Source organism: Suillus subalutaceus (genome assembly GCF_016647625.1).
Source record: "Suillus subalutaceus strain FC151 chromosome Unknown DFJ58scaffold_318, whole genome shotgun sequence".
Taxonomy (NCBI): Eukaryota; Fungi; Basidiomycota; class Agaricomycetes; order Boletales; family Suillaceae; genus Suillus; species Suillus subalutaceus.
The window spans coordinates 3278-24625 of NW_024540567.1; the positions used below are offsets into that span (position 1 = coordinate 3278).

At 48.4% G+C, this 21348-nt stretch overlaps 2 protein-coding genes across 2 annotated transcripts; one reads left to right on the top strand and one right to left on the bottom strand.

Moving 5' to 3' along the window:
• Positions 1-15979: 15979 nt before the first annotated feature.
• Positions 15980-18578, bottom strand: DFJ58DRAFT_848508 (uncharacterized protein; the record flags this gene model as incomplete). The annotated part of the gene is made up of 7 exons (XM_041393646.1): positions 15980-16109; positions 16164-16980; positions 17033-17426; positions 17473-17802; positions 17863-18173; positions 18230-18298; positions 18359-18578. The coding sequence occupies 7 exons, from the start codon at positions 18576-18578 to the stop codon at positions 15980-15982; spliced, it is 2271 nt and encodes a 756-aa protein (XP_041235298.1).
• Positions 18579-19339: 761 nt separating this feature from the next.
• Positions 19340-21298, top strand: DFJ58DRAFT_737046 (uncharacterized protein; the record flags this gene model as incomplete). The annotated part of the gene is made up of 9 exons (XM_041386895.1): positions 19340-19364; positions 19420-19534; positions 19585-19761; positions 19811-20082; positions 20151-20403; positions 20464-20563; positions 20618-20686; positions 20748-21096; positions 21147-21298. The coding sequence occupies 9 exons, from the start codon at positions 19340-19342 to the stop codon at positions 21296-21298; spliced, it is 1512 nt and encodes a 503-aa protein (XP_041235299.1).
• Between the last annotated feature and the right edge of the window lie 50 nt (positions 21299-21348).

The following is a 21348-nucleotide window of genomic DNA, read 5'->3' on the forward strand; positions in this document are numbered from 1 at the left end:
CTTCATAGCGTTAACTCTCGCGTGTTTGGTAATCCGCTCGCTGCTGGACACTGCGTTGAGTCATGTAAAGTACAATATCAATGTGACCAGCCACAGCTGTAGATAGCCCAAAAGTCTCAAGGACATGCGATGATTAGATCCTACAACAGCGTTCACACCCTCACTGATAACTGCTTCAGCTTCAGGCCCAGCAAGTGTAAAATCTGCAGAGATCATGTAAATATATTTAGAATTGTGTGAAATCGACAAACTGACCGATGTAAGGCAAAGACATCCCCTTTAGGAAGTTGATAAAACGTTGAGTGTTCGATCGCATACAGACCGTTACGTAACTTGTACTGTACTAGTAGATCATCGACATCCATCGTGGTGGTGCCAAAGTTCGGGTCGTCCTGCGCTCGCCGTGTGCATAGTACTTACGATGAAAGTCGAGTTCTCCGTCGAAAGCGTTAAGCATCAACGCAAGGCCCAAAAGTTCCATAGCGGACAAAGAGGCTGCGACGTTTCTGCTTCGTTCAAGTTACCAGCGTTTACTCGTATTTCACCTGAACTCGATGCAAGATTTTCCAGCTGGTCTATGATGCCAGTGACAACCCTAAAGCAGGCGCTTTGGAAACAAGACCCTCCTGGCGCTTGCCTTGACGTGCAAGTTATTCACGGAACCTGCACTAAAGCTTTTGTGGCAAGACCTGCCCGGGCTTGCGCCACTTATCAAATGTCTCCCGCGAAGCCTATGGAAACAGGTGGAACAAAATTGGTTGGTCAAGCTCGGGCTGACATTCGAGACGCACATGAGTTCACACATTTGCCAGGAATTCCAAAGACTTATGACCTTAGATGACTGGTCTATTTTTTGCAAATATCGCCATCACGTCCGTTCGCTCAGAACAAATGTCTATCCGATACGAGTTGGTGCCGAAATTTGGCGTGCCCTCAGATGTCCTCCTTTCCCCCTTCCCTTGCTCCCCAACCTGATGTCTCTTACCTGGAGCTCCGATAGCAACGAGACGTTCCTACGGATGCGGTTGTTTGTAAGCCCCAAAATAACGACACTCGATCTCATCCCCGACACCTTTGATCCATCCGAACACTCTGTCTTGTCATGCATCGCAATGCTGTGCCATTCTGTCTCGCATTTTCGTTGCTTGCGTGTTTTATCCACAGAATCAGAAGGCTCCTCGACTGCACTACAGTGCTGGTCTCATCTAACATCAGTGGCCACTTCAATACTTTCGGAAGCCGCCATACTACACCTATCCAAGCTGCCTTCGCTCCAGTTTCTACAGTTCACATTGCCGTCAACACCTATGTCTGTGGATACACAAAAGCTGCAGCATCCTGTATTCTGCGCGTTGAAAGAACTGAACATAGAGTGCAACAGTATGGTGCTCTTAAATGCTTTTTTCAAAAGGTTCTTTGTTGCTCCAAAATTATTACCTCTTGAAATCTCTGCTGGTGTGAATTCCGCACGGGCCCTGCCGGCTTCGATCTCCCGCCTATCTAATGGATGTGCTTACGGCTCACTGGAACAGATGCAGCTCTACATCAACGATCGGTCTGGAGATTACACTACTCCAATCAGAACCGCAGATCGCATCACTTCAATCAGAATTGCAGTTTTCCGACCACTCTGTGCCTTCCACAATCTTCGCAAGCTTGACTTCAGAGCCTACTACGACTATGTCTTGCGATGGGATGATGCTACCCTATTGCAGATGGCTAAGGCCTGGCCCCTCCTTGAAGTGTTACATTTCAACAAATATGACCATTCGAGTCGTGGAGTCACTCCAAGTGCCTTCATCTCGCTGTTGCAGCATTGCCCGCGTTTAGTCTCGGTGGCCATTATTGTGAACTGGTCTACTATTGATGGGTGTGCTGTGTCACGGGATACTCCCTACCGAGGATTTGCACACAAGACAATATCTGAGGTATTCTTTGGCAGTCCGAGAATTCGCCATCCGACAAGGATTGCCGCTTTCATCTCAGCCATCATGCCCAGTTTGGAATCAATCGTTACATGGCACCCGGAATTTGGTGATAGGAAACACCCGGACTCCGAAAAATACTCCACTAGGTGGAAATGCGTCCAGGACTTGATCAAGATTTTCTCCGCAGTGCGCGAGCAGGGGAGGAGAATGGCGCTGAATGCACGTGAGGAGGTCGATGGAAACGAAGGCCCATACAACCACTACGGAATCGCACAGTTCGCACATGAGCCCGAAAATGGAGATGCGGCAATTGATGGAGGTGGCAATGATGAAGACGGGGAGGTTGCTGAAGCGGATGGCGGAAGCGAAGGTGAATCAGAGTATACGTCTGACGAATCCTCAGAGGAATAATGAATTAAGACATGGTCAATGACGTACTGAATTCCTCGTAGTTCGCGTTCCAAGTTATCGAAATAGAATCTAGTATGCAGAGGACGACGTTGGTTCAGATGTCCTTGCAGCTTTTTGTGCCCTATAATCGTTTTGCCTTACTGCCAGAACTACACATCTGGACAAAAGTCCCACGATATAATGCGATGTTAGATAGCTTTGGTGTGGAATCGCCAGTAGTTGGTCTCCTGACCAGGTGGTAAGCTCCCTGTCGTAAGCACCGCCTTCTACCAACCGCCTGCCTCGCGATGCTGCCTTTGCGTGGCACACCGTGTCATGCTTGAGCAAAACGCTTATTTCTCAGATGAAGCATACTTTCTGACAGGTCGATAGAATCTTCAAGATCTCCAAAACCACTCATGCATGAGTGTTGGTGATGTTGGAAACAGTGGTCGCACTACTCCTTCTGACATTCTTACGAATTCGAGGTGTCATGAATCTTGCTATTATGAGCTGCAGGTGCCTGTACCTGCTCTATGTATCTGGTAATCCGCTGTAGATGGCCCCAAAGTCTCAAAGACATTCGACAATCAGATTTAATCGCATCATCGTTCACAGTCACTGAAAAATCCGAGAATAATTCGCATATCACAAATTTGAGACAATAATTTAGGGTCACCTAGAAATGTTTACAAACATCCACCCATTCATCCATGCATCTTTTACTCACGACGTCGCCACCTGTGGACCTCCAATCGACATGTCCAAAAATTGGTTTTGTAAACCATGCACGCTGCCATGCGCCCCGGGACCTTGTGGGTACTCACCCGACGGTGAACTCCCATACCCTGGCGCTGACGGCGGACTCTGAGCGTAGCCGCCTGCTGCGGGCGGCCCATAACCATCGCCTGCCGGCGGCGCATACCCATGCCCCTCAGACCCTGGTCCAGCATATCCACTCTGTCCAATTGGAGAGAGCTGTTGTTGACGTGGTGGAGAATGATAACTATACGGGGCAGGGCCACCTGCAGTCGTAGATGACGTCCGTTGCAGCGAAGATACACCACCAGTTGCACTGGTCGGCGACACCTGCGGGGCAGATGCAGGATCTTGGTAGTATGGCTGCGAGGGGTATTGGCTTTGTTGGGGGTTGGGGTTCATGTACGTTGCGTGCTGGGAGGTCGGCGATTGATGCATGGCTTCCTGGTGTGCAGGTGGTTGCTGAGCCTGAGCTTGGTATGGATCCAGTGATGATTGGTGCGATTGAGGGATTTGCTCTGGCGGTGATGATGCATCACTTACGCCTGGCACTGAAATAAAGTACACCGCCCCAGCAGTATCCGTCCCACCCTGCGCATAGTATTGCGCCCATGCTTGAGCATTTGGATCTGGATATGTTGCATTTGGATCGAAAACGTAGGGCGGGCCAGCACTTTGAGGTTGTTGTTGCTGAGTTTGCGGTTGCAGCTGTGGCTGTGGCTGTGGCTGTTGAGCATGTACTCCGGGCGAATACTCAGCAGGTTGTTGTGGTTGTGGTTGTTGCTGTTGGGGATGAAGTTGTTGTTGAGGCTGCTGCTGAGGTTGCTGCTGAGGGTAAGGCGATTGCGAAGTCTGTGGGTACGGTATCTGTGCAGGCTGAGGGTACGGTGCCCCGCCGACATGGGCGCCGTAAACTTGCCCTTGTTGGTATGCATATGCAGGGTCGGGGTGTTGCGGTGGTCCAGGATGAGGCTGGGGTGGGGGCTGATGCTCGGGCTGATGCTGGTAAGCATTATTGGGGCCTCCATACCCATATGGTTGGGGTTGGTCATAACCGTATCCGTAGGGTTGTGCTGGGTGCGGACCGGAATCGTACACTGCAGAGGATAAGGATATCTGGTAATAACAGAGAGCCGTCTTGCTTACTGGTGGTGTGACGCGCAAGGCTGTCTTCCATTATCCGATCAAATATTGTGCGTGCTTTCACAAAGGACTCGTTCATCGATACCAAATCAGCTATGTGATTCGTTAACACGATTTGAGTAGCATACAAGGGAAAGAAACCGCACCCCGCTTCTGGTTGTACTTGTCAATGAGCTTGACAATCTTGGGACGGAGGGCCATGCATGAACGGTATAATTCCTGAATTTCCTCGTTATCGGCTAGGTTCTCTCTTGAAGCATCCAGATTCCTCAGCATTGACAATAATCGATCGACGTTCGCAGCTTGAGCGAAGACAGCTGCTTCTTGCTCTGCCTCACGTGCAAGCTCAGCAGCAGTTGGCTCAGGGAGAGGTTCCTACGCATAGCGGAATCAATAATGGAATGATAAACGCATGGAGCAGAACGGGCGCAATAGCAACGATTGGGAACATGTTAGCCGATCATATGATTAAGTGGGAGTAAAGAGACTTACAACATAATTCACAGGGAATATTCCTGTACGTCCCTTCAGTTGCCCTCGCCACCAGTCTTTGTAACCTCGATCAACAACCTTGATCACATCACCTTTTTCAAAGGCGAGTTCGCCCGGTTCCGTAGGCTCAAAGGTGTGCAGAGCGCGGACACGAGTGACTACTACTGTTGAAACTTGGGACGGTAGCGACGATGTCGAAGAGGCAGCCATGGCTGGTACTCCGGCACTTGTGGGAGAATATCCCGATGTTGTTCTGGCATTTGAATGATGACTATTTGGTGTGTACGCAGGAGCCTTTGGACTCGGCGACTGCGCTGGGAAATACCCAGATGCATACTTTGCAGCTGCACCAGAGGGACCAGCTGAGGCAGCAGGTGCATAAGTAGATCGCCCGCCCTTGTCACGCATGCTGATTTCGAGGGCCCGCTGGAGTTCCTCCTCCTCCCGTCGCCGTGCCTCGTCGTCAACACTGGGAGGGGCTGGCTCGGAGGGGGTTTCGAATTGATAGCCTGTGAGCCGAGGGATGAGTTGGGATACCATAGGGTGATGCATGAAAGGAGAGAACGATGGGGATCATGGTTGGTGTGGAAGGGGGTGGGTCAAGGGAAAGGGGATGAACGTACTCTTTGCTTTCAGATTGTTGTAGCAGTCCTCCATAATTCCTAGAGTAGGGTCGTGTTCAAACTCTGCTGTCCACATCGCAATGAGGCTGAGAGCCCTCCGACGAACTTTTTCATGTGTTGTCTGTTATGCATCCGAATTAGTTTAGTCAGAAGCATAACATGGAGTAGTGTCAAATTGGGACTGAAGGATAGTCTCAACGCAGGAGTATACACGTACCCGATCAACAATAAGCTTCTCCAATGCCCCAGTAAATGCCCGGCTCGCAAGCTCGCGATGAAGGTTGATACCACAATTCTTTGAGAGAGACTCTCCTAGCGAGAGTGCGTAGAGTTGTACATTGGGGCTCCGGTGGGCCAGACGCTTTAAAAGTGCTGCGATCACGTTACGGGCACTACCAAACATAATTCACGTTAGGATCGGTTATTATGTACCAACAAATTGATTGGTTTGAGATCGTAACAGTGATAAGCTCACCCTTGTTCACCGTCGTCCTGTACTTTATCACATAAATTGAGAATGACCTCCCAGTTCTCGCCTGTTAAATTCTCGTCGGTAGCCTTGGCTGAGGCATTCAAGACATGGTATTAGAATATAATGGTTGATACAGTGAGCATCGCGTACGCACCCACTATATCATCATAAGGATTTGCTTGATTTGCTTTAAACATGGTTGCTCTAAGCTACCTGGTCGTTGAACAAGATGACGAATGTAATTGCTAGCGGTAACGGGTTACAGGGACTCTGAGCAACTGCGCCTGCGGAGGCTGTGCTGTGCCGCAAATACCCGTTCCTCCCAACGCTATCTTAGTCCCCAAGTCATACATATACCGTCGCATACAATCACTCATTTTTCCATTCTACAAAGAATAATGGCGGCCAGAAGTAAGTCTGATATGGATCACAACACAAGTTAAACGTTTACTGATTTCTCATAGTTCCCCGTAACTTCCGCCTCCTAGAAGAGCTGGAGAAAGGAGAGAAAGGCATAGGAGATGGCAGTTGTTCGTATGGTCTCATGGATGGCGACGATATAATGATGAGCAACTGGAATGGAACAATTCTTGGCCCGGGACACGTATGTGCTTCCAGTTAGTATTATATCGCTTGCTGATCGATGCACTTGGTACTAAATTCTTCGATCTGCCACTGTGTCGCATGTCTTCTCTTAACGCTTCTCCGGATCTCTTCGGTGACACTCTTCTGCCTTTATTATCTGCCCTTGCAAAATACGCCAATTTATTTGCACAACACGCCGCAGACTGTCCACGAGAACCGTATCTACAGCCTGAAGATCCATTGTGGTAACGATTACCCCGAAAAGCCACCCACCGTTCACTTCCTCTCTCGTGTAAACCTTCCTTTTGTATCTCAGATCGATGGCAAGATTGATCCTATGAAGCTCAATGTGCTCTCTCAGTGGGGGCGGGACAGTAGTATCGAGACCATCCTCGTTGGTGTCAGGAGGTATGCACCTATCCTTTGTTATCTTGATTTCTCTTATCAAGAATTTGTGATCATGTTACTGATGTCCTGCCTGCGCAGGGAGGATGGCGACAGCCAACAATCGGAAGCTTCTCCAGCCTCCAGAAGGGAGTACCTTCTAGAGTCACTTTTATCATTCGAAGATGGACTATCAGCTGGTGGCTTGCAATGTACAACACAAATTATACAAGACGAAAGTGTACCTCAATGACTCCGAGGCATTAATATTTGCTAACGGGGCAATATATGACATGTCAGATCTAAGTTTGTCGAACCCTCTCACACTTTCATACACCGCTGCCAGTGTTCCTTCTTATCTCGAGTGGCTTCTATTAGAAGTATCGGTATGCGTCTTCGAGTTCGCCCATCCCCATCCACAGGATATCGAGAAAGAGCACGCAACATCAAGTTAGTATTCTCACTGTTCAGGCAAAAGGGCAATTAGATCTCAGTCTGCGTACTACACGCTGGTCTACTAGCGGGTATTAGAAATACCCTGTCAAATATGACATGAGCACTGCTTAGATATACCCGTTCTCTCCCCCAACAAAAACGTACATAGTAAGCTGCTGTATCTTTAGTGTCCTCTGCCGTCAACTGGAACGTTTTATCAGGAGCTATATCTTTGGCTTGTGCAATGACATTACGATCTGATGCAATTCTCTCGTATTATCCCATCGGTGCTGTGTCCAAGACGATGTATTGCAAAAACACGTGAAAACAAGCTCAATCTCTCCAGGAGACACTGAGCGATTTGCGTGGAGACTCCGGCCCGGATCGCCGTCAGGATCTGGCAGGCAACCCAAGGAGATCAGAAATGTTGCATGATCCTGACCATGGCGCTACGTTAGTTAGTGGGATATTAGATCCCCTGGTGGCAGAGCGTCAGAGCAAGAAGTGACTAGAATTGGGCCATTCCTTGCGCTTATTGAACAGAGACCAATTGGGGACTTTAAGTTTACGCGTACATGCAACCAGCGACACTGCAGCAGGGCATTCAAGAATTCAAGTTGGCAGAAAAGTGGACGTGCATTACTCATTCGCATATGCTAGACATTATGCCTAACTATTATAGTGCGGTGCACAGGTAGGTGCAGGTGCACTGGCAGGCTGTCTGAAAAACAACCGCGTGTAACAAGGCTAAGCAGCCTGATTGAAGTATGCATATGAAACACGGGCGCCATTATACATACTTCGCAGTGACTCGACGTCGGGGAGTAAGAAAAAAAACGAAATTGCAGGAAGAAATTTCAAATAGTTGACCGTCGATAGCTTATGCATTGGGTCCTGCCGGAGCTGGGTAGATCATGATGATATTGAGTACTCGATGATGAGCCCAGAGAAACTGAAGCTTTCCCGAGCAATAGGAAATACGCCATGGATTGGAGCAAGAAACCCGTGAGTAGACAGTACGGTCACAGCCGGCCCGATCATCATGATCTGCCAAATTTGAAACTCCTCGCTTCGCCTGCTGGTGGCACGCCCAAGATCGACCACCGAGTCGGGCCAGACTCGATGATCAAAGCAATTACCAGCCTAGGGGGAACTAGGAATGCACATGTATCTCAAAACGCTCTTCCGAAACCTCGCACAACGTTCTTCAGTTCACACAATAGAGCGGCCATGTAGCTCGAGAGGAACTTGACAAGAATTTTGAGGAAATGGGTTGGAGATTCTCTGAGGAGGGAAATCATTAGGTTAGTGCATGTAAAGAAACTTGATCTGAAAGACTGTGGAAAAGTGCTTCCAAGGTGTGTAAATCCATCATCGGGTCCTTTGAGAATCAGCTGAGCTCAACTGGCGAACCTTGCAGTCACGTCCAATTATATCCTCCCCAGCTTTTCTTATGCATCGAGGAACAGCACACCCACACCCACTTACGCATCCTTCCATGACTATAAAAAGACTTTGCTCAACTATGTCGTTTAATCTCATCCTTGCGATCGAGGTCCAGCATCATGTGGGCCTTATGTCGCTCCTACTTACAGGTGTCGCCCAAGCAGCTATCCCTAATGCCATGCTTCGTGGCATGCATTCTCTCCCAAAACTCTCTGTGTCTGAACGTTCCCGCACTTCATTGAATGGCACAGCGCTCCCACCCATTACGACCGTTTATCACTTTGACCAGCTCATAGACCACAATGACGCAGGGCTCGGAACTTTCCAGCAGCGGTACTGGATGAACTGGGAGTTCTATGAGCCTGGTATGTTGAGAAGATGGAGGTGTGCTCGATGTTAATGCGATGTATTGAAGGTGGACCCATTGTCTTGATGACGCCTGGAGAAGGTAACGCAGATGGTGAGTACTATGTTACCCATTTTGTGCCTTTCTCTCAAGCACTTGATTTTCATCAGGCTACGAGGCCTACACTACCAATGAGACCATCAACGGTCTTATTACTCAACAACAGAATGGTGCAGCCATCATCATCGAACACCGTTTCTTTGGTTATTCCAATCCATACAATAACCTCACGTCACAATCTCTCGCGCTCCTCACCATCCAGCAGGCCATTGATGATCTCGTGTATTTTGCGACCACAGCCAACCTTCCCATGCCTGGGGGTGATGCTGTAAAGCCAGGTCAAGCGCCGTGGATACTGATCGGAGGAAGCTATTCAGGGGCCCTCACGAGTTGGACAATGGTCAAGTGAGCCGAGAAATAACTCTGTTGTTTCAGTATATTGATCGACACAAAGCAAACCGGGAATTTTCTGGGCTGGATATGCATCTTCTGGCGTCGTAGAGGCAATCACGCAAGTCGCTTTGATGCAATCGGTGCTCATTTCTTTGTTGATGATTCTCCTTACTTTGTCAACCAAAACAGCGACTATTATGATTATTTCACCCCGATTCGCGAGCACATGCCACAGAATTGTTCCTCTGACGTGGGAAGCAGTGATCTCCTACCTGGATGACATGTACGCGGGTTAGCGACACCGCTGGAATACAGACGCTCAAGGAGACATTTGGCCTCGGCGATATTGTACACGTAGTGGATTTCGCCGCTGCACGTGAGTCGTCTTCTTTGTCTATGACAGAGGACGCAGTTTTGTTACCTTATTACCCTAACTGACCCTGCTCGGACCAACAGTTCAGTCCAACCTGTTCGATTGGCAATCTTTGCAGCCTGACGTCGGCCCAGGAGCAATATTCTTCGAGTTCTGCGATGCACTTGAAGTCAAGGATGGCGTGAGCGCCGGACCGCAGGGATGGGGACTTGATAATGCTATCTACTCTTGGGGTAACTTCTGGAATACCACATACTACAACAACGGTGGGCGGTCCCCCTGATTTCTGATTGACGTGGCTAAACTTGATAGTAAAGTCTGTGGAGACGAGAATGCTGAGTACGTATCTTTGGGACATAGGCGTCCGGATTGGCTGACGGTGAAATTAGAACCTGTCTTGGGACGTATAACACGAGCCAGCCATACTGGACTAATGTCACCGTGAATAATGCAAACAGGTCGTGGTTCTGGATGGTGTAGGTATTCACATTCGCTTTAAATGTCCACGTTGACAGTCATTCCAGGTGCAACCAAGTCGGATGGTATCAGGTTGGCCCTCCCGAGTGCGAGCCTGCCATCGTGAGCCGCATCCTCCAACCTACTTACGACCAGGTAAGTACAATATGACTTGAAAGATGACCATTAGTTGACATCATCATCAGCGTCAATGCGTCAACATGTTCCCTGAAGCATTTCACCTGTCCACCTCAGCCTACTACGGCAGAGACGAACGCAATGTACGCTGGTTGGGACGTGGATATCCCACGTCTCTTCTTCGCTAATGGCCTGCGGTGACCCTTGGCGCGAGGCAACTGTCTCTGCTTATGGGCTCGATAAGCCCAACACTACCAGCAGGCCAATCTATGAAGGCAATGGGTTCCACTGTACGGAGTTGATGGTACGGAATGGCATTGTAGACACGACAGTCGCGGCCGTGCAGGAAGCAGGACTGATGTACATGAAGGAGTGGCTTGCTGAGTGGAAACCTTCTGTTTGATGGCTCGCCATAGATCTCATGGACGGGTGGGGTGTTTGGTCGTAACTTATACATTCTAGGTTATGATGAACGTCTGGTGCTGCCAGTGATTCCTTCCGAAGAATGAGAATGCGACACTCTTCACATCGAAAGTCTCAATTAATTGGTTTTATTTATTTTCTGTGTTACATATACGCCTCCAGAGAAAGTGGGTAGCCTGAGCTCTGCGCCAACTACAGGAAATGTCTATTGATTTGGATTTCGAATCCACGGTGAATGACACATTGCTCTGTATGTCGCAAATTAAATCATATATTGATTAGTGGGATGGATTCTAGGTGATGGTTTGTGGTTCTGTTGTGAGCTAGTATACAATGCAGATAGTATGAAGATGGATTTATGTATACGGGTACTGTTTGTTTCTCAAAGATCTCCGCTCAACTAAAATACGTGCAGTTACATGATCTCTAGTCTCCTGATGTCCATCATGTCGCCAACAGACGCCATGTCTTTAACTTGCGCGATAATGTTACGATCTGACGCGATTCTCTTGTATTCTCCGCCGCGCTGTCGCGCCAGCAAAAATGCGCCAAACGGCTGTCCAGGTGAACAATCAATCGCAATGCCCGCGAGTGAGACTCCGAATGAACCGGCTCATTTTCTGAAGGGGGCAGCGTAGATTCGGACACGGACAAATCTTCCACGCTCTCCGTATCGTCTGCAGGGTCAGGCAGCTCAAGGAGATGACGGGTCCATGTGCGGACAAGCAACAACGTGCGCCAAGCTGGCAACGGCAGTGTCCGCGAGAATTGAGGCAGCTTGTCTTCCGTGGTTATATCTAGGTCATGAAGCCCATCTGCCTTGACTCCGTACGTGCAACGTCTCTCCTTGTTTTGGCCAGGCTTCCGCCTGACTTCTGTGACGGGAAACACAATGCAAGGCAGATGCAACCGGCGGTGTGCGAACCGTGGAGCGCTCAGGCAGTCGAGTGTCTGATACAACCTCGAAGCCGAGTCTAGAGCAACTGCGCATCGTAGAGAAGAGACTGATGACTGAATGTCTTCTTCTGATAGAGATGGCAGCTCGCATGGGGGAGCTTTGTACGAAGTGATGTCGGCTGGTAGACAGCTATTGAACGTCGATGATTTCCCGACCCAGTCTAGTGCAGTGATATCGCCTGACTGTGCTATGACCTTCCGGATAAGCCGCCCAAGCGCGTATTGTTTCTTCTCGCCATAATCCACACGTAGGCGAACGCCGAAGACACCGGATAATGAGTAAGCGATGTCTTCCTGCAATGTTGTGACACGCGCCGACGCCCACTGGAGTGTCTCTCTGGCGCATTTCATCCCGGACGGAAGGCCACAATGGCTTCTCGATCTATGCCTGTCGCACACTCCAACTCCTGCATGATCGCGACGGACTCCTTATGATTGGGAGAGCGATCGTCGAGGTATAGAGTCCAATCTTTCTGATAAAAGAGAATGACTTTGGAAGCGAGGAGTTCTTGAGCTGTCCATCCGCGTGTGTTCCAAGCGCTATTTGTCAATGCGCCGGACTTCGACGAGGGTGGGACATCTGACAGGTAGATGATCGTAAGCGCCGAGTGTTGATACCAGGCAAACATGGAGATGATTGCTTCTTGGCGCTCGACACTATTGGTCTTGTCGATGCAGCACGTATCGCTCCATGCCCAGCGATATCCCGCACGGCGAGCGATTTTGCAGAATGATTGCAACTTCACCATGCTGCCAATTGGATTCAGCTCGTACAAGACCTTGTCCTGAATATCCTGCAGCAGCGGCTCCTTCCTTTCCCACCTGTGTGATAACATGGCATAACGGAAGTACGCCGCGACTGTTTCTTTGATGCGTTTCATTCTGAAGTCTGTATGCGTGATTGTTGATGACACAAGCTCCTTGTACTCTACACTCGTTTTGAAGGCGCTTATCTGCGCCTCTCGGTCACATAATAGTCCGGTGGTGGTGTCGAGTACACGAAATGGAGCGTTTTCCAGATGAGCATCAATGACCATTCGAATGTCACGTGCTGCTTCAGATGGATTAAGATACTGCTGGCGCAGCTCTGCAAAAAGAGTTAAGCATGTCGACACTTGCATTATTGGGAACTTACGTTGGGCCGGAACGTCGGCGGCATCGTCCAATTTGGACATCACAATTTGGAAGGCCTGGATCGCTTCATCATAGCGTTGTGCACCATGAAGCGCTGTGTGCTTTAAATTGTATCCAAGATAAGATGAAGGGTTGAGTTCGATGACCTAAGTATTACCGCAATAAGCATCGATTATGAAATGATAAATGTCAATGCCATCGCACCTTTTGCGCATCGTAAAGTGCTTCGATCCATAACATTTTTCCCGATTTAGCCTTACTGCGCTTTGCGAAGATGGTATCAGATGCAGAACCCAGCTCGATCGCTGCTGAGTATAGGTCAATAGCTCTGTCATAATCGCTTGCAGCGAAGGCAACATCTCCGTTGGCAGCACAGAGCTCGCTGCATTTTTGCTTGAAAACTGAATGAGATACAGGTGAGGATGGTGAAATAGGTGATATGACTGAAGACTTGCCGGTAGACCAATCAAGGGAGTCGGCCTTCGCAGTTACATCACCTACATGCATCATATGCTGATACGATCCGATGGCTTCCCACAGTCTACCCATCTGAAGGAGTGCATGGCAACGTTTTTGGTTTGCAGTCATCCACAATGACGCAAGGTCCCACCCAAACAGCTGCAACATAGCGCCAAGTTGAACATGAAAAGATTTTCGGTTGCATATCAACGTACCACCACAAAGTCGTCATATCTAGAATGAATGGCCGATCGAGATGAGAATATGTTCATCTTGACAACCGCAGTGAAGTGGTCAGCAGCTTCATTGTGACGCCCACCATCTAAGGCATTGATTACCAGTTGGACTCGTAAGTACGCCTGATGTCCAGATAATCAGTGTCGATATACAAGCTAAGGCATCACCGAGTCTCACTTCTACAATACGACATGCAAGGATATCGTTCCGGCAAGTGGCAGCGAGCTCTTGCACACGTATAATTGCTTCCTCATGCTGACCTGCATTGAAGATTGCGATAGCCTGAAAACCATGAAGACAGGAGTATGTCGGAATAATTTAACGTGCCTTGATCAAGAGAAGAAAAATCACAATCTTTGAATCTTCGTTCGCGAACGTGAATGCGAGATCAAATGCTTGGATCGAATCCCGGATGTCCCCTTTCCCGCCGAGGGCGATGCCCTTGGAGATACAGCCTGTCAAGGAGGGTTGAATGCTGATGGACTATGTCGTGATGAGAGTTAGCCTCTCATAATGATCTGTGGTGGGTCAGTATATCTCACCTTGATCGCATCCTGGAGCGCATGGTCCCAGTGGTGCTTACGTGCCATAACAAACGAGCGATTAGCATACGAGGCGTACTTGTTGGCATTGGCATTGATATCTTGTGTGAGAAGTTTTTCAGCAGTAGACAAGTCCCCCGCGATGCATGCATTGCGGGCGGGCGTGTCAATGGCGAGGATCTGGCACATGAAGCATGCTCAAATTGCATTTTCAGAGTAAAACATGCAGACGTGCCCTAAAATCAGAGTCTTGAGCCTTGAAATAAAAAAGACAAGATATGAGATGGGGCATGGACGAGAAAACAACGGAAAAATACCTTTGGTGCCGGTGCATTGAGAACTTTCTCTGGTAAAGCATCCTTGGGTACTGCCTGCTCTGATATCATCATATCAATACCATCGAGGATGTGCTTGTCGTCCATGGAGAAAGTGACGCAGTCCGTCAAGTGTGGGTGTTGGAAAATGGCGATGGTCTGTCGATCTGAGAGCTGACAGAAGTGAACATGCGTGTCCTCAGATGCGGAAACGACAGGTATGCCAGTGGGATGAATGGCAATGACATTGATGTCGTTAGCACGACCTGTCCAGCAAGAGGGTTCACCGACCTGCTGCCAGCTCAATGCATCCCGCTCCCGTATGGTCGGATCCCCATTGCTAGCTGAGAGGTGGCATGAGATAGCACGGTTATTGTGTGCACAAGGCGATGGTGCAGTCGGGAGGTACCACAAGTGAAGGGGATATCTGAGCGGTTCCCCATTGAAACCTTGGGTCAAGACAATGCTTTCCACTTGGCCATCCGAAAAATGTCCACTGACGAGAGGTTGGGGGCGCATACCCTGCGACGGGACTTTCGACAGATGACACTTGACCGTAATGATATTTGGACGCTCTGCAATTCATGAGTATGGCTGTAATGAGACAATCCGCCGAAGATTCACCTTCTTTGGGTGAGAAGAGGACAGCAGAACCCGTGATAACTTGCTTCTCACCAGCTGATGGTGTGGGAAAATCTGGGGTATGAGTTGCCAAAACACATTCTTTTTGGCGGCGTGGCCAATCCTGAAGATTGTCACTGAGGGCGTCCATCACGCGACCGTCGTAAAAGACTTACGCTTTGGAGGTGTTCGGAAGTTTGGCAGCAGTTACACCGCATCGAAGTGGGCCTGCAGCACACCTGCAAGGGTACTAGGGATAGGGGAAAACAAGATTAAGATGAGTCCGTAGGAGATAAAACAGTGGTTCGTTATGGAGCTCATGGCGAGTCCGTTGAGCCTAAATATGGCTGGAGCGCGCTTAGGTTACAAGGTTTAGGAACTTTAGGTCGACTTAGATTCCCCTCACTGAATCACGGTATCTGTGTGAGAGAGGTGAAGGCTATTAAGCCCGCATGAAGAAACGTGAGTTGTGCGGGATGACGGGATCGGAGTTTGAGGCTTTGAGGAGAAATCATAGTTTAAAGCCTGAAGGCCTGATGAGGCGATGTTCGGATCCAGGCACTGTCAATCTGCAGACTGTGCCAGTTGTAGGCTGAGCTAAACGGGATGAAAAGACGAATCGATGGGTAATGCACATGTCCTGTATCCGCATTGATCCCACTCTCTAGTTTGGTTCCCGTTGTATGGAAGACAGGACTGCCGCGCTCACTTAGTCATGTCACAATCGCATATAAGGCAATAGGACTCCGTGCACTTCAATCTCGAATAAATAAGTTATTTACAAGTGTTCTTTCCAACTTGAAAGTGTCTCTGCCTGGCAGCGCTCGGATTACAAGGTCCATCGTAACTCATCAAAATAAGTAACTCTCCTAAGCATATACTTCCAACTCAAATCCTGGCCACTTGCAATAGTGGTTACAGAGGTGCCTTGCCTTAAAGTCGTCCACCACACTTGCAATGTTCCCGTCACCGAAAAGATCAATTCCTTCATTGACTGAGCTAGAGAAGCAGTTAATGAAGGTCACCAACCATAGTAGCTGAAAATACACATACCGGTGGGTCAAAATCTGAGGATCAGTCAGAAGCTCGGTGCTGCCTTGATAATCAGAAATGAACGCCAGACCCTCTGTCTTTTCATACTGGATGTGCTGAGTAAACGAGAGAAAGACGGCTAGGTCATAGCCGTATTCATCCTCATCAAGTGAAGGTCCGTAGTCCTTGTTGTGGATGAACTTCACGAATGTCTGATCATTAGGAGTACCAGACGTCACCCGCTCCTCAAGGAGATAAACCGCCGAAAACATCCCCGCCTTAATGTCTGCCATGGGAGCTTGTTCGGAGGTGCCCTGAGTGTTTGACGAGTGTCGAGAAAACGCCAAAGCAATGCCCGCTTCCACGAAACGCACACGGGGTATTGGAAAAGATGGCAGAGTTGGTGCGGCATTGATACAGTGATCGATGTATTCGTAAGTGAAGTCAAGGAGAGATTTTGCCCAGTACAACAAGTTACATTCATTGAGGAGTTTTTCATGCTCATCTGGTAGTGCGTAACGTGAAATCTTGAGGATGCTGGATCCAGGGGTGTGAGGGGGAGGTCTGTGAAATGGCCGCTTGACAACAACATCCTGCTGAGCACGCGACCCAAGGCCACTGGAGGATAGGGGAGATAGCGTGAGCCACCCTGGATGAGCTGTCTTAAAGGCACCGATACCGATCATGCTGCGAATGGGGACATCGATAGTGAGTTGTCCGATAGACGAATTTGAGATGTTGGGTTTGAATGAACGATACTGAGGAGTCTTCAAGATATCGGCTAGTGGGCGCACAGGGATTGGATGGAATTGAATGTCCTCATTGCGGAAGTCATAAACTAAAGTCAATACTCATTAGAATGCCTGCCTCAAGACAAAGGATGAACTCACCTTTAGGTGCACGCACAGCATCTACACTACCTCCACTTTTCAAGGCCTCTTTCAAATCATTACGGTCAGGAAGGTGGAATACACCAGGTGCTGGCTTCTTGCGAGGAGGTGACACAGTACTATTTGTGGAGTCGCTCTCTCTGCGAACATGAGCCCGCTTTGCTGATGGACGTGTCGGATTATGTGCTGAGCTGTCAGTAACAGTGGAATTACGTCCCACAGTAGATAAGGCATCTGGTCCTTCGAAGTCAAGACCAAATGGGTCTTCATCCTCTTGTTGTGCGGCCCATGGGTCATCTGAGTTGGTGCCGGAAGTTCGAGGGTCTCGTTCTTCAGTAACAGTAATGATAGATCTGTGTCGTTGGAGCTGTTCACGCAAGATATTCTGAGAAATCTATGAGTTAGCAGAGTGACAATACATCGAATGAGCGGAATCTTACTTCTTCTTCAGTTTTATCCAGCCATGCCTCATACTCACTCCACTGCGCTGCAGGCACAACAACCATGAGTAAGAATTGCTTGGTCTTGAAAGTTGTCGTCTTTGGTCCGCGTCGAGATTGGACTAAGCACTGAGCTAAGAAGTACGGAATGGCAGGCAAATGTCCGGATAGGTCAACCCAGGTAGCATCCCGGACAACAAATTCTTCTGTGCGCCAAGGAAATCCCCTTCCAAATGTGAGGATTTTCGGTAGAATAGTATCTAAAGCGATTTGTATAAGCCCAGGGGCGTCCAAGCGAGCATCGATGTCCTTCTTTCCTTCACAAATATTCTGATTTATGAGCATCAGAAAAACAGCAACCTGGAGAGATAGAAAGAAAAACAAATGTACCCCAAAGTTAATGCCGCGCCCACTTTTCTTCCGTGAATTTCCCTCGTATACAGCTGATATCTCTAATGTGATGGTCTCTGCAGGGGGCGGAGCATATGCCAATTTAGCCCATCGTTCACGCTCCAGACCATACTGAGCATGGTGCACAGAATACCCTGCAGCACCAGATACCATGTTCGGGTTGGAACTAGCCGGCGATTGTTGCCATGATAGAGGCACAGCGATATCTGGGCCTGAAATGCGGCCTATGTGCGCAGTGCTACTGGAGGGCTGAGACAAGAAGGGTACTACACGGGGTGGATTGATAGTTGCTATTGAATTTCGCCATTCAGACATGTTTGATATGTAATAGAGAAATTTGACTTACACTTGCGTTGTGCTGCATTCACGGTCTGGCGTATGATATGAGGATTTGGAAGTAACTGTGATTGTGCGGCTGGATGTAATTAATAGCGTCATTGATCAAAAGCTATATAGGGGTTTCAAGTGTACTTACAAGAAGGGCGGACTGAAGAGGGTCGGACCGAAGTTGAAAGCTTCTGTGAGTATCGCAAGTAACATGCTTCACAAACGAAGCGACCAGGTTGGCCAGGCACAATGGTGGCAACATAATAGCATGGAGCGCCTTTGAGTATTGTGCTGCGGCAAGCAGGTCGACCACAGACACGGTCCTCCTTGGCAACAGCATCTTCGGTAAACTGAGAGACGAGTTCCATGATGCTAGTAGGTGCTTGTGTGATGAGTTGAAGGAATTGAAGGAATATAACAGTGGCCCTACAACACTTCAGAGACAGGCTTTATATAAAGACTGTTTGGAAAAACTCACCGCTCTGAAGAGTCGCATCTAGTAAGTGGAGGGTCATTGATATCCCGCAGTACTGAGTTGCATCTAAGTCGAGAGTCAGCAAATTCTTCAGCGAGTTGGATCATTGTGCGCAACATGTGAGTCACCATGATCATGGTCAAAATGATGCACAGATTCACCATGTGGTCGAAACAGCACACAGATTCAACATATTAAAGTTATCTGCCGCAGTGTATCCGAAAGTCTCCGCATCGGACTTATCACGGCGGACTTTATTCAATTGTACTGACCGTTCAAGTCTAGCCATTTGTCGCATTCAACCTCAGGCTGCAACTCTATCGGTGCAGTCGCATTCAACCTGGTGTTCATTCAGCTAAATCTTATCTTGGTGTTCAAGTTGGTGCTCAGTGCACCTATTCTGCTGGCTCCACTCTTATCTTGGTGTTCCTATTCCACTGGGTGCAGTCACATTCAACCTGGTGTTCATTCAGCTAACTCTTATCTTGCCAGTGGTGTTCAAGTTGGTATTCAGTGCGCCTATTCTGCTGGCTCCACTCTTATCTTGGTGTTCCTATTCTGCTGACCAGTGCACCTATTCCGCTTATTGCTATCAGCACTTGCCATTGAAGCTTTTAAAGTGCAGCTATCATGGTGACCGTCAGTCAAACTACTATGCCCAACCAAAACAAACCAACCCGTATGCACCTCTCTATGTATTGTGATTACAAGGCTAACATGACTTGCAATATCAGCACCTCTTGAGGTGATTGCTCCTCACATCCTTCGGTACTGGAAAGCGCGTCAAACAGACAGGAAGATTGTAGAAAACTTGCAGAATCATTTTGACACGTCTCGTTATGGACTAGGGTGAGTCGATTTCCACTAATTGATACTATTTTTCTGATCTTTGTGTGTAGATACACGAAGTTCAGAGAGATCCGCAATGACATGGGTCTCCTGCGTACCCGCCAGCAGAGCCACACCATCGAATCTATCCGTGAAGCCATGATCGAGCTTCGCAAGGCATACCCAAATGCTGGTGCGCGGGAAATGGTGATTTTGCTATTTCACGAGAAAGAAATGAGCGTTTCAAGGTACTTAATTTGTTTGACGTTGATCTGTATCTGACTAGCTACCAAATAGAAATTTAGTGATAGCATACTGTGCCATCTATGAAGCAGACCTCGTACATCAGCGAAAAGCTCGCCGTCTCAAGCGGAGGCGGTTCTGGGCCGCCGGCGTCAACGACCTATTTGCTGTTGATCAACATGATAAGTGGCTTCGATTCGGTCTTGCATTGCACACTGGAGTGGAGCCATTCTCGGGTCGCATCATGTGGATCCGAGTGTGGCATTCCAACCGCAACCCCCAGCTCATTCTCACTTACTATCTTGAGACCATCCAGAAACTGGGTCGTAAGTTTGTTTTAATAACTATCTATCGCACTGTTACTCATTTAAGTTGCCTTGCCTGGGTATGACAGATATGCCACTAGTGACTCAGAGTGATCCCGGCACTGAAAACTATGGAATCGCCAATGCACACACTATGCTTCGTCAAATGTATGATCCGGCACTGCAAGGTACATTACAACACCGCTGGATGCGGACCAAGAAGAATGTTAAACCGGAGATCACTTGGTCTCAGTTGCGGCGCCGGTTTACTCCTGGTTTTGAAACACTCTTGGATGAAGGAGTGGAGAACGGCTGGTATGATAGTGATAACACCCTTCAGGTGTAAGTGACTTCGGGCCTGGCTTTCCACCATTTCGACTTTGCTCACAGTGGTGTATTTAGCATGATCTTCCGCTGGATTTTTATTCCATGGCTTCAGTGTGAGCTAGATAGGTATCAGGACCGCGTTAATAACACCCTCAAGAGGCCAGATCGTAACAAGGTATTTGATTGTTTGATAGTAGTCATTTACATTTGTTTAGCGCTTACAATCTAGGTGCTTCCACACGGTGTACCTAATCTAATATACGAGTCTCCAGAAGATTTCGGGGCCTTGAACTTTAAGGTGCGCTTCATTCAAATACTACTTGAACCACGTTGTCACACTAACTGGCTTATTATTCTAGGTAACAGTCAAACAAGACGATATAGACTATGTCCGCCGTCTCTATGTGAACCCTGATCATCCGGTCTTCGATTTGGTTCCCCGAGCCCTCAACAACTTCATTCAAGGCTGTTATGAAGACCTAGGCCGCCCTCCAATCACTCGTCAGTCTGTATGGACGGTCTACTTAGATTTGTATGATTCGATGCAGCGCTCTGTGCAGGTGCCAGCTGTTGTCAGGTCTCTTACAGATGGCACTGACCCGGATGAAGAGCCTTTGCCTCTCCTCGAAAACCAAAATGACCTTTTTTTTCATGAGGATACTGATGGTGCTTACTATATGGGTGGCATTCACGGCGGACAAGGTCTTGGTACGTTTTCTCTGTTTGAATCAAGTTTGCACTAAATTACCGCACATTAGATGCATCTGATCATCACCGGCTGGATGAACTGGCTGAGTTGGACGAACCAGGTGCACACTTACTGCCTACAGCCCCAATCATAGAGGAAGAGGCATTAGTTATTGCGGGATTCTCTGATGAGGAGGACAACGATGAAACATTTGATTGGTGACTTAACTTAGTGTAGAGTTTGTCTTTTTGTGTTAGTTGAACTAGCAGTGA